The 17,098-nt window shown below is 45.1% G+C and overlaps 1 protein-coding gene across 2 annotated transcripts in view; it reads left to right on the top strand.

The window, feature by feature from the left end:
- COL27A1 (collagen type XXVII alpha 1 chain) overlaps positions 1 to 17,098 on the top strand; it is a 234,622-nt gene that overhangs the window by 202,220 nt on the left and 15,304 nt on the right. For both annotated transcript variants that reach the window (XM_090021040.1, XM_090021041.1), the window contains exons 42-50: positions 94 to 147; positions 6,772 to 6,828; positions 7,013 to 7,066; positions 8,586 to 8,639; positions 13,032 to 13,085; positions 14,623 to 14,676; positions 14,752 to 14,859; positions 15,290 to 15,397; positions 16,666 to 16,773. In XM_090021040.1, the coding sequence (XP_089877166.1) occupies positions 94 to 147; positions 6,772 to 6,828; positions 7,013 to 7,066; positions 8,586 to 8,639; positions 13,032 to 13,085; positions 14,623 to 14,676; positions 14,752 to 14,859; positions 15,290 to 15,397; positions 16,666 to 16,773 (651 nt within the window). The remainder of the gene's footprint in view (positions 1 to 93; positions 148 to 6,771; positions 6,829 to 7,012; positions 7,067 to 8,585; positions 8,640 to 13,031; positions 13,086 to 14,622; positions 14,677 to 14,751; positions 14,860 to 15,289; positions 15,398 to 16,665; positions 16,774 to 17,098) is intronic.

Raw genomic sequence — 17,098 nt, 5'->3', positions numbered from 1 at the left:
GGCATTTTTATTGTCAGCAGTGCATCAAACAACCTCTATCTCTAAAAATGTCTCTGTTGGCACTCTTACCATATGCTGTCTGTTCTCTTGCAGGGCCATATTGGACCACCAGGTCCAATTGGACCACCAGGGCCAAAAGGTGAAAAGGTAAGGGAAGACTTCACTGTAGCTGTCTGTTGTTCTGCATGTGCAAACCAACCCTATTCACACCTGGTAGAGCCATAACAATGGGTTTTATTTTCTTTATACCCATATAAATAGGCATCAGCACCTGCACTCCCAACACTGCCAGGGGAGTCATATGCTGGTGGTAACCTAGCCACGTGCTGTAGTCTGAGAACTAGAACCTGTGACATCCTGTCTGAAAAACACAGGCTTCTACTGCTTGCACTGAATCACAGTATAAGCATCATTAGTAACAGCTGTATGACTTATATCCTCCTCATTCTCCAATTGATGTACTGCAGGATACCAATAAACACTTGGACAAGTCTGGCATCCCATCTAGTAGACAGTAATCGCATCCCTGACATACCAACCAGTGCATTATCAATGCAAGTCAACATCAGGATACACAGCCTACCAGGACATACTTTCGAGGCATCCACATGCTCTTGCATCTCTGAAAAGGCCTGTAGGCATGAATTTCAGGGCATGTGTTTCTTGGTTCTAACGAAATCCTACTGAATCCTCAAGACGAAAGAAATTAGATCAGTAGGTTTTTTGTTATCAAGTCAAAATAACACCCTGCACATGTGCCCCAAGAACTCTGCTCTTCAAATACTTGTCTACAGTTGCTGGTGTGTTTAGCCTTCTGCACTTCATAAATAAAGCAGAAGTGCTCTTTCCCCTCTTCCCCATTTGACTCATCTCCTCCCACACCCCTGACCTGCCTATCCACCCACACACCTTGACAAGCCACTTGACTGCAGCTGGGATGAGTAAGAGCCATTATTGCATTGCTACTTTCCTCTCCCCCCCCCCCCCGCCCCGCTTCAAGGCTTTTGCTGAGTCAGCTTAATCACAACCAGTTCAGGCTGGAAGAGTGACTCATCTTTTAATGGCTTCCTGTTGGCATGGCTTACCGTTCAGTGCTCTGAGGATGATCCCAGCTGGCTTTGGCTGTGCTCACGTTGCTGCCAGAGTCAATCACGTGTCTGTCAGTAGCAACAGCAGCGGTTCTTTCCCCCCTCCCCCCTGCTCCCCGTACAGGAAGGAAAGCCGTAGTAACTGGAAATAGTTGTAAATGGGGTCCCCATGAAGTGTAAAGATGCTTGACATTTTCTTGCGCCTGGTTTTCTTCCTCTCTGCACTTAGCGTTCCTACCACAGGCAGAACTCAGCGCAGCAGCCAGGCAAGCCATTGGCATTCCCTTTGCACTGGTCTTATAACATATGGACATGATTGCACAAGTGCATCTGCACGCAATAATTTCTTTGCTTAAAGGGGCTCTTGAGACTCGGAGAAGAAATCCCAAGGGCACACATTTGCCAGGACATGGAACCCCATCACATTGGTTCAGGATTTCCTATCTAGGCCACTGTGTCTGAACGTGCTCCACCTTAACATGAATTTCTGCGATGTGTCTCCTTCATACCACACTCGTCTCCAGCTACACTAGCAGTGAGAATCCACGGTGGATGACTGGCAAGGAGCGTTGTTGTTCAAGCTGTAGATATGCACTCCTCTTAGAGGCTACACCCTGCATATGAAGATGGTGGGTGCTACCGAGAACTCGTTCATTGTCCGTTCCTGCCTTCCAGCCATAAGAGACATCCCCAGCACTAGAGCAACTGATTGCGTCTCTGCTGCTTTCTCATCTCCATCACTGTCTTTTGGTTTTTCTTCTGCATGGCTGCAGATGCTGCAGTATTTCCCTAAGGCCGCCTATAACCTGAGCAACAAAAGAAGAAGAATGGAGGGCCTTGAAAATTAAAGAGTGAACAGAAAGCTGGAGAGGAAATGGAAATAGGGCTGTGATGATTCTGTGACTTTTTTATCTCCTGGTAAGTTAGTAATACAGATGAAGAAGGATATTTAATGGTGAAGAAGGTCTGCTGTTGTCCAGAGAAATAATGGGACTGATTACATCCGTCATTTTGGCATTCATCTCCATGGTGCCATCCCAGCTAACTACTCTACAGCATTTAATACATTGAAAGCTCCTCAAAGAGGCCTTGCTCAGAGCAGATGCCTGCATTTGGCAGCAGCATGGAGCTGTCCAGATGGGATCCTTTTAAAAATTACAAACTGGTGTATCTCACTGTGGGAAAGGAGCCAACAACAACAAGCCTCCCCTTCTCCATGCATTTTCCATTTGTATCCCAACATGTTTACTTTTCTGCCCTTTTACTTTTTTTTGTTACTGCAACTTCCAGAGAATTACAAAAAAAAACGTTAATCTTCCCCTCTGTGAGTAACCCAGACATCAAGAAGTCCTGAAGCAGTTCAGCCTCATAGTACTGGACTAGATCAGTCTTTCAGAGCAAGGCATCCACAAACTGATGAAGACCTGAGGTGAGGTTTCACATGTTGAATCTAAAACATTGCCCCCTGTGTCTAGCAGTGAGCTCTGAAGAGCCTGATAATCTTTGAGGAAGTCCTACATTTTAAATTTTCTTTAAGGTACAGCCCCCATGCCTGCTCAGGCTCTGAAAGGGAACCTCCTTGAACAGAGGTATCTGATATCAAGACTTCTGCATCTCAGGACCTTTGTTAGACTTGCCACTGAGGCTGGAGGGGTTTTTCTCCTTTATATTTAGACAGTTCCCAGGGGTGTCTAAAAAATACATCTTTTCTTCATCAATGATCAACTACCCAAATGTCTCTATCCAGCTTTCTACTGACAAGTAGCCCTTGTACAGCCCTTTCCTATGTTCTCTTTTTCAAGAGCTCCCCTAACACTTCAACAAGCGTGATCAGTGCACCACCCAGAATGCTTTCTATTAAAGACACGATACTGATGCCACCAGTACAATCTTGAATTTTGAAACGGCAGTGTATAGACAAAGGGTGTCTGCAAAAGCCTTTAGGAATCTACCTCTGTGGGCCTACAAAAGCTGACACTGGCACAAGCTCCTCCTCACCCCAGCCTGAAAATCTGTAACATAGCTTGGGCCGTCCTTTCTCCCCTGTGGCCGAAATACTTTTCAATAACCCGCCAAGCCCCGCCAGCAAAGAAGGCACCAGCAACCATCAGACTCTGAAGCCAGAGAGGTTTTCTGCAGCAGGACACTGGCCACTGCAGCTTTGCCACTGCCAAAAGCCAAGTGCAGACAAATTGCTGTGCAGGTCTTCTCTGGGGTGGTGGAGCTGCTGAGCGTTTACAGAGATCAAGTACACTACTGCTATTCAGCTCACCAAAGAGAAGGATAGCAGAAGGATAGGGCTGGCAGGATGGAAGAGTGAAGACTGCAGCAAAACCCCAAGGAGATGTTAAGACACTGAAAAGGGTTGTTCTGACCATTTGCCTGAACATTACAGAAGTCCATAAAATACTTGGTTCTGTGTGAATTTGCTTTGTGGGTTTTGGTGCATGTTACGAGTTCTGGTGCAACAGCCCACAAAGCCAGGATGCAAGTTACCCCCAAACTCCACAAAAGAACAGTCCCAAAGCTGGAGCCCAAACGAGCTGTGAAACAGTAATCCTGAAAAGCCGGGACACCAAATATCCAGTGACATCAAGTAGTCAAAAACCAAAGGAGCTGGAATGTAGCTGTGCTGTGTGGAGAGATAAGAAACAGCCGTCTCAGAGCTGGACTCCAGAGAAAATAGGCCACTGTAGCCCCAAGTAACTTATGCAAGTGAATTTAAAACAGCAGCAGCAAAACAGCATGCATGTGAAGAGTCTGGAATGCAGAGCCTCCGAAGGTCAGAAATACAGCGGTATTTGGGCCATGGAAGAAGTCACCTTTTGGGGCCTGGTGGAAAGGCTCAGTTTCAGGCTCCCACTCCAACAAAGCACCACTGGTTGTGGACTACAGTGCATAACTGTAGTAATGCAACAGGATCATCTGACCGGATTGGGATCCTGTGTCATCAGGTAGTCTGCACTGCTCCAGAGCCTCTTCTGAACATAGGTATTGCTAACTGAGAGCCAGGCCAAGCCCTTTGCTTAGCTTGGGGATCACTTATCCATACAAATGATCCCAGTGAAGTCAGTGGAGTTCTTGCATAATTGGCTGCATAAGGGGATAACCTTGACTACAAAAACTGTGATAGCAGCATGTCACCTAGGTATTTGGATCAGCCATGTTCCCTTTATAGCTCAGGGAATGTGCAGTGAGGTGGGGAAAAGCACGGCTTGGTTAAAATGCTACACTGACTGTCAAAGCAACAAAATTCAGAAAAATCACAGAAGCATCCTGCATCCTCTCTATTACAGGTCTCTTGCTTAATTTTATACACAACAACAAAAAAATAGCTCTGTGCACCTGGTTTCTTAGAAAGGGGTAACTAGACCAGGTAAAAAAAATCCAGCAGATCAGTCATGCATCACTAGAAATCAGCTTACCAACTGCCTTGGCCTCATGCTGTATGTTAGCTCTTTATAATAATCCTCCTTCTTAGTGCAATAAGGATTTTCCCCAGAAACTATCTGTCTACCTAGCCCTTTTGGCAGAAGGATGTGCTTAAGGTTGCATGTGCTGCAGCACAGCTTTGCTTCACACAAATTTGCTGGTTCCTGCTTGGTTGAGGATGAGCAAACTGGAACCAGCAGATAAAAACCATTCCCAAACATGAACCCAAATCTTGAAAGCTCAAAAGGCCAACTGCTCCCTTGTTCCTTTAGAGCACCTAGACACATTTCCACTTTCAGATCTCAATGGAGTTGAGAAGAGTGGAAATGCCCAAAAGGAGGTCTATGAGCAGTAGTCCCAGTATGACCAATAACAAGAAGTCCAGGAAATAATGAGAGAGACTCAGAAAAGATCTCCATTTTGCCTGAGCCCAAACTCTCAACTTGGAGGATTAATCTGAACAGAATCCACATCAGTTCATCTATCATAAATCCAGCCAGGAAAGTACCTCTCTTTCCTTGTATCAAAGGATACTCAGGAAAATGTTACCCAATAATACTCCCCTATCCTTAGCCTAAGAGGAGTATAGCTATGATTCAGCCTTCATAGTGCTTATCCTAATGGAGATTTAGGTGCGATATTCCCTTCAATAAACCTCATCCTCTGAGGTATTCATGCATTTCTTACAAATAACTTTAGTTTAATCTTCTTTAAATGAAAAAAAAGACTGGATGCAAAAGAGGCTTGGGCTAAATTTCAATAATGTCTGAGAGTCTACATTCCACTGGCTTCCTAAGAGATTTATGGTATCTGTACACTGCGGTCTGCAAAATGGCACAGAGATACTCAACCTGTCTCTAAACAAGCTTCTTGATAGCATAAATAAGCCTGCACTGCGCCCCTTGCTGCCAGGCCTGAACCATTTCTGATACCTAACTGGGTTTCTTTACAGCTAGCTTGGATATCTCTACATTACACTCTAAAGTTGAGATTACTCAGAATTTCAATAGCATGGAGGCACATAAGAATGCAGAGAGGCATTTGGTGGAATTTGCTCAGGTACCTGGCCCTGATACAAATACCTCCCATTAAAATTATTGAGGGCCTGAGTGTCCATCTCACTTAGGCCACATGTTCACTATGCCCAGTGGCAGTACCCCCAAGCTTGCTGCAGTGCTGCAAAGAGGTGGCCTCTTCAACTAGAAGCAATGTAGCTGCATCTCTCCATCACTTCAGGCAGGCTGCTCAGCACAGCTGAGTAACAGAACAAATTTGCCCAGCATCATGCTAATTAGCTTGTCTACCATGCCATGAGAATGGAGTTACACATTTTTTGCAGCAGGATAATGTGCTGAAGGGTGCTGCTGCCCAGCCTGGCTGGTTTGCTTGCTATATAGCCATAGCCACAGGTGCTTTGAAAGCACTTATCAGTGCCCCAAAAGCCTTTATTTATCTGTCCCTAGACTGCTTTTGAAAACAGGACTTAAATTCTTAGGCCTCATAAGCATTTTTTGAATATACTGTCCTTAACTTTAAAGGGGATCTATCCATCTGAAACATGTCTTTAAAAATCTATTTTAAAAAAATCAAGGGTATTTTTGGGAGTGATATATTGTATTGGACCAACTGCACAGTTGGCAGAAATTTGAGACAATCTTTCAAGCTTTTTTCAGGTCTCAGTACTCTTCTTTAAATCACCTCAAAATATTCTCCCCTCCCACATTGCCTGGACCAACACTGCCACAATCTCTTTGAAAAGAATTTGCAGGAACTAGTCCTGTTGGAGTCCTCCCAGCCTATTGGGTGGTTTTGCCATCATGTATGACTATTTAAAAACTTACGTAGTCCTCTGCAGGAAACAGGCATGCAAATAGGAGAAACCAACTAATAGGCTGCACAGCAAAATGGTGTGAAGCTTCTTTTGCACAAATTTAACCAAGTAGACAGAGACAGAAAAATGATTTGATTTACTTTTCTCCCCTCATTCCTTTTTGGGACCCCTAGATGCTATTTATGACAATACTACCTTGAAAAAAACCCTTCAAACAGAAATGTGATTTTTTTTTTCATTTTAAAAGCTGATGCTCTCCTTTCATAAACAGCTTTTTTTCCATCTGCTAATATCAAAGGCCTCATTTACATCCCACTGAAGTCCTTGGGAAGAGTTCCCACTGACTTTGGAACAGGTCTTTATAAAACCACTTGTCATGTGTGCTCTGGGTTATTTTAATGCTAATATTTATGTCCACAGGGAGAACAAGGTGATGATGGGAAGATAGAAGGCCCTCAGGGACCACCTGGAGACAGAGTAAGATATTGCTCGATCCTTTCTCTAATCGTTGTGGACTAGATTTTGCACGTGATGCACATGCAGATGAAACAGCCAGGTGGATTCTTTTTCCTGGTCATTGAGGATCCTGCCCTTAAAAGCTGGGACAGAGTGGCCTGCTGATGTTTTGCATGTACCTTGAACCTTTGCTGTATTTTTGTAGGGTCCAGTTGGTGACAGAGGAGATCGAGGGGAGCCCGGAGACCCTGGTTACCCTGTAAGTCCTATCCCTAACATCTTGCTAAAAAACTAACCATCTGGAGGAAAGTTGTATTAGCCTATGAAGCATTAGGCCCTTTGCCTTGGCCTCATGTGATACATGATAATTCACAGTTGTTACGCCGCGTGAGAGCAACAATCGTCCAGATCTTTTTCCTTAAAGTGGGAGAGAATTTGTTGAAGGCAAGGAAAAGTCCCGTTCATCAAAGCCAACATTCCCAAGAGTCAAAAGAGAAAGAGCAGGACTTTCTGATCAATGATCCTTTTGAATCTCAAGGAAATACAATGAGGAGTTTGCTCATGAGGTTTGTGAAAGAGCTCACAAGACCTGTCCTGATAAAGTTGAGTAAGATTCAGGATTGGTGAACTTATGTATGATGACATGAGCTGGGTGCTTTTATGGGGATCCCTGTTAACTTAATTAATTGGAAGCTTCCAAAATCCCCTCTGTCAGCTAGGAGCAACCTTGCCACAGTTAAATTTATGAATGAGTACTCCTTACTCCTGTGTCATCTCTTTAAAGACTTCCAGTCCTCCCATCCATAGGCTTTCAGCATGAATAACTGAGCTAGTCTGAGAAGACTCTAAGGACCAGATCTAACCTTAGCACCAAAGTTGTCCTTGAGAGTGGTTAATTATAATAACATATCAACCACCCTAATGGATAACCTTCAGATGTCTCTTCATGGGTAGCACTCTTATAGTCCATAGTGCATCAGTATCCAAATGTTCAGTCAAACTAATCGTGTCTATATTTAGGGATGCAGCAGATAAACCCATTTCCGACTTATATTGTGATGTACTGGATAGGTATTACTATCAACTGCATGTTTCTTACGACTATCCACAAAAGACCATACGCTGTAATGGAAGAGGAGCCAGCTGTCTTAATCCAAGATGTCCATTTCTTTAGCAATGTTAGAGAAGCCATGTTTTCTTGCCACTTACCCTTTTTTTCCCAAAAGATGCCATCTACATTTCTGAAAAGTATTGATTAGATCATACAGCTAAATTTTCCATGGTGTCTTTCAAACATGAGCACAAAGTAAACTGAGAGACAGCCACAGAGTTGCACTGTAATATTGGGAAAGAACTGGGCTAGACAAGAGATGAGATGAGTCAACGACAAGAGGGGTACAGGAAGACCGTGAGATACCGAGGAACTATGGGATGAGGAAAGGGAAAATTCAGAATCAAAAATAAGTGCAAGATAGTAAAGATGGAAACTCTAAGATGAAAAAGAAATTAGAGAAGAGGAGTTTAACTTGAAGAGGGCTCTTTTCACTAAGACAGACACTCGTGCTTCTGAGAGATTGCACCACCTGAATTCCTGAATTGCACCACCCATATGCTTGGTCTTCACAGAATTAGCAAAACACAGCTGTGTGCACTGCAGCTTCCCCACCCTCCATCTTCCCCTCCATTAGGACCGGGTGGACCATCACAGCAGCACCCATTACTGCTTACGCACTGACAGAAAGAATCCAGAGAAATAACTCTCTCTCTTTGTATTTAAGGGTCAAGATGGGCTTGATGGGGAAAGAGGAAAACCTGGACAGCAAGGCTTACCTGTAAGGGACTTCTATTTTATTTGATTAATTAAATGCATGTATTACAACCTGCTCTTATTGTGTTGTGTATGAGAAAAGAAGAAATAGAACAAGCAGGATAAGAAAGGGAGCTTCAATAAACATGGTAAGACACAAAGTACAATACATGCATTTCCAGGTGCCAGGTTTTAGTGGGATATTTTATCTATATCTATACCTATTAAACTTATGCTTCTGAATATACAAAATATTTCATGAAGTGGGGTATACAAAAGTGGGGAATGGAAAGCTTCACATGTTCTAATAAGGTATCTGTAGGCCTGTTTTACTGGATGTTTTAGCAACAGGAGGAGGACTGGAAAGCTTGGAAAATTAACATGCTATTTGTATATTAACATGGGGCATCTGTTTGCAAATCTGTGGTCTGAATCCAGGACAGGTTAATAGTGACCCAAAGTATTTAGACGCAATGTCTGCATGATAATCTCTAAGAAATTAGCGAGGATTTAGTTAGGGAACTTCTCGAGGGGCTGGACGTATTCAAGGTAGCCGGTCTGGATGATCTCCACCCTAGAGTTCTAAAGGAACTGGCCGAGGTCATTGCAAGTCCCCTGGCATGGCTTTACGAGCACTCGTGGTGCTCTGGTGAGGTACCGGAGGACTGGAAGAGGGCCAACGTGGTCCCCATCTTCAAAAAAGGCAGGAAAGAGGACCCGGGAAACTATAGGCTGGTTAGTCTCACCTCGATCCTAGGCAAGCTGTTCGAGAAAATTATGCTGGCACACATCCAGGAGGGGCCAGCAGGGGACTGCATGCTTAGGGGCAACCAACATGGGTTCATCAGTGGCAGGTCCTGTCAGACCAACCTGGTGGCCTTTTACGATCAGATCACCAGATCATTAGATGCACGGGTAGCAGTGGACATAGTCTTCCTGGACTTCCGGAAGGCTTTTGACACTGTCTCTCACCCCGTTCTCATTAAGAAACTGGGGGGCTGTGGTGTAGACACCCACACAGTCAAATGGGTCACCAACTGGCTGGAGGGCCGCACCCAGAGAGCGGTGGTGGATGGGTCCTTCTCAACCTGGAAGGACGTGGGCAGTGGGGTCCCCCAGGGCTCGGTCCTCGGGCCCGCACTGTTCAACATCTTCATCAGTGATTTGGACGAGGGGGTAAAAAGCACCCTGTTCAAATTTGCTGATGACACTAAGATGTGGGGGGACGTGGGCACACTGGAAGGATGCAACAGGATACAATCAGACCTAGACAGGTTACAAGGGTGGGCGGACGAGAATAGGGTGGGTTTCAACACAGACAAGTGCAAGGTGATGCACCTCGGGAGGAACAACCGGCACCATACCTACAGGTTGGAGAACTCCCCTCTTGTCAGCACGGAGGCGGAAAAGGATCTGGGAGTCATCATTGACTCCAAGATGAACATGGGCCGGCAGTGTGGGGAGGCAGTCAGGAAGGCCAACCGCACCTTGTCATGCATCCACAGATGCATCTCGAGCAGGTCCAGGGGGGTGATCCTCCCCCTCTATGCGGCACTGGTCAGGCCGCAGCTGGAGTACTGCGTCCAGTTCTGGGTGCCGCACTTCAAGAGGGATGTCGACAACATGGAGAGGGTCCAGAGGAGGCCACTCGTACGATCAGGGGGCAGCAGGGCAGGCCCTACGAGGAGAGGCTACGGGACCTGAACCTGTTCAGCCTCCAAAAGAGAAGGCTGAGGGGGGATCTTGTGGCCTGTTATAAACTAGTCGGGGGATCAGCAGGCATTGGGGGAGTCACTGTTCCCCTGAGCACCGCCAGGAGTGACCAGGAATAACAGTCACAAGCTGGCAGAGGGTAGGTTTAGGCTAGATATCAGGAGGCGCTACTTCACGGTCAGGGCGGCTAGGGTCTGGAACCAACTTCCAAGAGAAGTGGTGCAGGCCCCTACCCTGGGGGTGTTTAAGAGGAGGTTAGATGAACATCTTGCTGGGGTCATTTGACCCCAGTACTCTTTCCTACCATGGCAGGGGGTTGGACTAGATGATCTGCTCAGGTCCCTTCCGACCCTAGAAACTATGAAACTATGAAATGCCTTATGAATATCTTTGCCACATAAGAATGAGTTTGATCTCAGTCCAGTTCTCACCAGACAGGTGGACTTCACAATGCACAACTATCCCCGTATGCCCTGGTGGCTGTCTTACCAGGGTCTCCTCTGCCCCCTGCAGAGTCTCATCCAAGTCAGAGCCGGTTCCCCATGTTTACCTGTTCCCAATCTAGCATGCTGAATGAAGGTTAATTTGGTCAAAAGTCAGTAGACTGATTTTTTTCAAATTTGATCTTCTCAGATTATATATGCAGTTATTGTCATTATATACACACACAAGCATCAAGTTAACCACTGAGGATTTTCATGCTTTAAAATACACTATTTTTACATGCAGTTACGGTTATGGTACCTGTAAATTAAACGGTAAATGCATGCAACCCTGAGCTTCCCAAGTTCTGAGAAATAAGCTCTCTACATTGGCCTAGCAGCTCATTCTACAAAAAATAGTTCATATATTAACAATGGCAAACACTACGATGAAAGTGCATTCAATCCGTTTGGCCTGATCCTTGGCGGGTATAAATTGACACTACTTTACTGAAGTCAGTGGAGCTTTGCTGATTTGTGTCAGCTGAGGATGTGTTTATACTGCTCTTGGAGAAAACTTTCAGACCTGTGTTCAGGAGGCTGCTGTTCGAAGACAGGTCATGAAATGAAGCAACACTTTCGCATTCTGCCCCATGAAGTTACACTTTTTTCTGCACAGGGTGCTTGCAATTCTTCTGTAACTTAAAATATTGCTTAGTTGTAGACAAATAATGCAAGAGTCTGTTAGCTCTCAGGCATGGAGGAGCATGAGGGCATTTGTACAGGAACTGGTTAACTTGCAGTTAAAGGGGGCAGGGTTTTATCATGCAGCTTGCTCTGCAGTATGCATGCTCTTATCCTACAGTAGATGAAAGCTAAAGCCTGGTAGTTTAGCCCTTGCTGAGTGCACACATGCACGTGCACAGTTACCACAAAGCAGCTGATACACAGGATATTCCTGTCTGCTTTTACCTCAGAGAATTAGTCTGTGGTGCTGGTACCATGGCCAAAATGTCAGCAGGGGAAGCTCTCATGTCAGTGTGGTTCTCATGTCTCAAGCATGTTATTCTTATTGTCACATAGTAGGAACAGCAAAGTCGCTAAAGCCATTTGTAGACATGTGAGATACCGTGCCTACCTTCAAGAAATCCATATGTAACATATCCCTGAGAAGGGCAAATTGCTTGTGCCATGTGTGTTTATTCTGGTTCCTGAGTTGCATTAACTCAAAGCCTCAGTGAATTTCATTCCTGAGAGTCAGCTTGCTGTCTGGCTCCTTTCCCTTACTCCTGTCAGAACAGTACACCTTGGAGAGCAATAACATACTAGAAAGTATTAGAAATTGTGAATCAAATGTGAAAGAATTCCCATTCTTTATGGGGGGAAGTATGGAAGGTGTTCTATATTTGGGAGCAACAGAAATTATGTTAAGGGGTCCAGTTTTAAGTCCTGTAACACGGTTAGAAGTGGGTAGATGATCCATTTACTATGAATGTATACTTTATATTATATAGGGGTTTCAACCTCTGAAATGACCCAAGATAATCATCAATGCCAGGCAGCGCTGGATTTACCTTAGAGATTTAGAAACAGAAGGTTCAAAAACAGCAGGCAGCTATAAACAACTGTAAAAGAGAGCTGCAAATACGCAGTAACCTGCAAGTCCTCTTTGAAATAAGTCCAGAGTGTTTCATGGTTAGAAAAATAATCATCTTACCTTCTCACTATTAGCAAAATACACTGAAACAAGAACAGAATGGCAAAAGGGAAGAGCAAGGAAGTATCCACATAACAAAGAAGAGAATTTGAGGGTTTTTTAATTCCTTCCTAATAGCTAGCCTTAAGATAGTTGATGTTGAGCTCCAAGAGAGGAAGGGGGCACAGGAGAAAGTCAGAGGATGGGAAATACCACAAAGATAGTATTTCCTATAGAAACTGAAGGATCTGTTTTAATAACCGAGTGCTAACTGTACAGCAGCAAAATTGATCCAACCACCTGCTCTTCATTGTATTTCTCCAGATCAGCTAGTAGTTACCCCAACCACAAATGCTGCACAAGGGTTTGATGAGTGTTACTTAGCCAAAAAGTGACACCATTAAACCATAGTGGGGGATGCTCCTTTGCTTTTTCCTTCCCACTAGGCATGTCAGACCAAAGGTTGTTCCCATTAATTGGCTCTGTATGGTTAGTGCTGTTAGGTGCCCAACGAACGCTGCTCTGCGTTTCATGCAAGGTAGCACCAGAAAAGAATCTTTAAAAGATTTTAATTTGTCTTCTTTAGGGAGACCCTGGACCACCAGGCCAGCCTGGCCCAAAGGGATCCAAAGGTGATGAGGTAGGTTTCAAAGCAGTGGATTTATGGCATTCAGAGCTTAAAGATGATGGGAAATCAGGACTGTCGTGATTTTTCCCCAAAGTCTGTGGCTTGTTCCATGGTCTGTGGCTGGAATGGCCATGGAGAACCCAGCAGGAGGGCAGCAAATATTGATTTGAGTATCCAAACCCACTAGTTTTTTGGCCTTGTGGAGCTGAAGAAGATCAAGAGAATTATAGTACCAGCAATGTTGGTGAATCCCAGACAGGCTTTTAGTTACTGACTTGGTTTGCATCTCTTTCCCACAACTCTGCGCTTCCTGCCTCTCTAGCCCACAACTGGCTTGCCTACCCCTGAGGAAATCTGAACCAGATAAGTGTCTGTCTCTTCCTTGCTAGGTTTAAACCATAACATTTAGCAGGCTTAACCCATTCCAGATCCAGAGTCCGTTATCCATATGGTTCACCATTTGTCCTGCTTCTGTGACCCATTAACTGCTCCTCTCCCTCTTCAACAAGAGAGCCCACTACACATGATTTCATCTGAACTACATATCGCACTACTGTCCACTCCCATCCCATTCATCTCAAGACCTTCCCAACTCTTTAATCATTAGACTTTATTTGCTGAAATGTAAGTGCATGGCCCCAAAACTTGGGAATTCCCATTCCGTTCTGGTGGTTGCAGGAATCCTTAATCTGACCCCTTGGGCATAATGTCCAATCTCCAGTAAATAGTGTAAGCAAAGAGCAAGCTGGCCACAGCCTTCAAAGGAAGATTGACCCTGCTGCCCACTAGAGAGCTGAAACTGCTGTCACGCCTAATGAATAACAGCAGCAACATCCCCAGCAGCTCTTGCTTTGCACAGTTGGCCCGACTGCCTGCATATGGAGAAGCAGTACACAGAAAGCATTTATGTTTTATTTTTTTAAAGTGGTAGTACATGACAGAGCTGCATAGCCTAGCAGGTCTAGTGAAGGTAATGAGGCTACTACTAACACACCATAGGGCTAAGTAACGGCTCCTTTTACCCCATGCTGACAAAGCAGCATTACATATTTTTAGCCCCAAGACTCCTACCCACCCCTCCTGAACTGCACAGAGAGGGTTATCCAACAGAAAAAAGAGTAAGACCTGCTTTCTAGGACTCTTCTAAAGAAGGATAGATGTTAAGCTTGCTTTCCATGATGCTGACTGATTCATGATGTCAGAGAACTGTCAAAAAGGAAGGCTTTTAAGCCTCCAGTTGTAATATACACCAGAGTTGTTGAGCCCTTTCTCATGTTCATCCTTGTTTATTTGTCCTCATCTGCTCTACATTAGGAAAATGTAGGTCCTTTCCTTCTAGCTATTAATTCCTGCCCTAGATACTCTCAAGACATACTAAAGAATCCCTTGTAATAAAACCAAATGATAGTTCATCCTCTCACTGCTGTAGCAACTACATTTATACATCTCCTTTTTAAACGGTTCTCTAATGTACACGCTGAAATCTGACCCCCAAATGGGACTGCACTCGAGCTGCTGTAATTTTAGAATTATTTCTTTGTGCTTTTAGGGTCAAAAAGGAAAGCAGGGGACACGGGGCTCTACTGGCAGCAGAGGCTCACCAGTGAGTGACAATTCAGTCTTTCCTTTTTCAAGTCCCCAGCCTCCAAGCCCCTCACTGATACCTGTCTGTTTCCAGGGTCCTATTGGATTACCAGGTCCTAGAGGAGTGGTGGGACGGCAAGGTCAGGAGGGTGCTCCTGGAGTGGACGGAGTGCCCGGGAAAGATGGCACACCAGGGCTGCTGGTAAGTGTGTAACTGTGATACTGTAATCAAACACTACCCTTGAGGAAGAAGGGCAAAGGATAGTGCAGCAGAAACCGATACACCCACTGCTATAGACAGGCTTTTATATACGGGGGGTGGGGGGTCATGTGCACTCTTACAGAGACTTCACACGCACAAACGCAGGCAGATGTCTCCTTGTGGCCAAGTCTGTAAACAAACCGACACTCAGCCAGACAAACAGGCGCTTGTATGCACGGACCCATGTGGTGTAGGAGCTGGTATGTGAGCACATGAACACAACCGTACACAAACACGCACCATCCCAGCCGCATTTGCCCTCCATAGATATGGTCACACTGCTCTTCCTGCCTTCGCAAAGGGGAAAACATGCTCAGGTGAACAGACTAACTTTCTCTTTTTTTTTTCCTCTCCGGGATTTCTTTTACAGGGAGAACAGGGAGATGATGGGGAAGAAGGCATAGTAGGGATGTCAGGAAAAAGAGGGAACCCTGGTGTACCTGGTCTCCCTGGAGCACAAGGACCACCAGGATTCAAGGTCAGTGTTCAGCTCGGTATATGACACTGTCACAGAAAAACCCTATAGCCTTGGTGAAATGGCCAGGAAGAATTGTACTGCTAGAGCCGTGATCCACACAACTCTTTGAGAGCTGATGCTGCTAGAGTTTCAGTGAACATGACAGGGCACCTCTTTTGAAAGCTCAGGAGTCCTAGCTGGGGCACTTTGGAAGCCTACACTGCGGGAAGGAAATTTGTGCTGCTCAAGTTTTCAGCAAGCACTGACATGGCTTAAACTGATTGAATTGGGCACTGCTGTGGACAAACAGCAGAAAGAAAAGGCTTAGTTAGTGGATTCTCCACTAATTCTTGCCCTATCCTAGGTGGGTCACAGGATACAAATCAGACCCAACAACAATTCAGCCATTTGTAAAAAGGTACAGTAAGTAGAGCGAGCCCAGCTGGATTCGGAAAGGCCAGAAGAATCTGAATTAAATTCTACTCGTTTAACTCATCACTGTCACTTGCTGCCCCCCAGCTGCTTTGGGGAGAATAACACACGGTCACCACACATGACCAAATGCAAGGCAAGACCATTAAGCATTGCTGCAGATTTTTAGGAATGTATTTGGATTTGTCTCCTTGCTGCACAGGGCACCTGCTGTCTTATCTCAGCAGACTCGCCAGACCCAGCCATCCAAAGACTCTTTGTCCATCCACACTTGCCAGAAACACTTTCTGTCCCTGGAGCTTTGCAAGGAGAAGGGGCACACAGGGAAAGGAGCTGCAAGGCTTGTTTACGGCCTTTGATTGAGGAGGCTGGTGCCAGGGAAAACGTTAGCTTTGTAGCCTTTGGATTAAAGTCATTAAACTAAAACCTTGGAATTCCTTCAACATTTCAGATGGATTAATCATCAATCAGTAGCCTTGTCCTGGGAAGAAACCATGGGAAACTGTGGGACAGGACAAGTATTCGGGCAAGGGTATAAAGGAAGGTGGGAAATGAGTTTATCTCCTCAAATGCTACATTCCCAGTACACTCTCAAGGGCACTCTTTGTATGGCTATGCCTGTGGCTGTTCGTCTGGGTGAATAATAAATAGGGACACACTAGTGTCCATTACTGGTCTTATGCTGAATGTTCTGAAATAATCTGCACCGGCTCTGAAGGATCCACAGATGAAGCCCAGTTCCCTACCACAATGGCCATCATTTTCTGCTTCTTCATATATGCCTACGTCTGCAGCGTACTTTTCGATTTGATCTGTTAATGATTTGTTTTGACCTGGGATTATTCTGTTATTTTTAGGGTGAAAGAGGATTGCCTGGGCAAACTGGTCCAATAGGGAAACGGGGAACACAAGGAGGAATGGGACTTCCAGGAAGCCCAGGAGAGCCTGGACCCAAAGGACAGCCGGTTAGTGGTATAGGTGAAATGGTTGCATATGCCAATGTGCCCTTACTGCAGAAAGGGGAAACAAGGCCCCAGGATTGTGTAGAAGAACCGAGTCCTGGAACAGTAGAGGAAGAAGGAACTTGTAAGTGGCCTGTTCATTGACCTAGGAGTCTCGGTGCAGTTGTTCTTCCAGAACACACATTTCCTAACTTGCCAGCATTCGCCTTCACCCCACTGCACGCATGCTCACTGTCTATTTGTATTTGCATTCAGTGGGATCTCCAGATGTTTTGAAATATGTCAGGCCACTGACCAGGCTGCTGCTCTAATACAACACCAAGCATCA

This window comes from Crocodylus siamensis, chromosome 11 (assembly GCF_052110815.1).
Source record: "Crocodylus siamensis isolate JL-2025a chromosome 11, ASM5211081v1, whole genome shotgun sequence".
NCBI classification, from domain to species: domain Eukaryota; kingdom Metazoa; phylum Chordata; order Crocodylia; family Crocodylidae; genus Crocodylus; species Crocodylus siamensis.
This window is presented reverse-complemented; position numbering and strand designations above follow the sequence as displayed.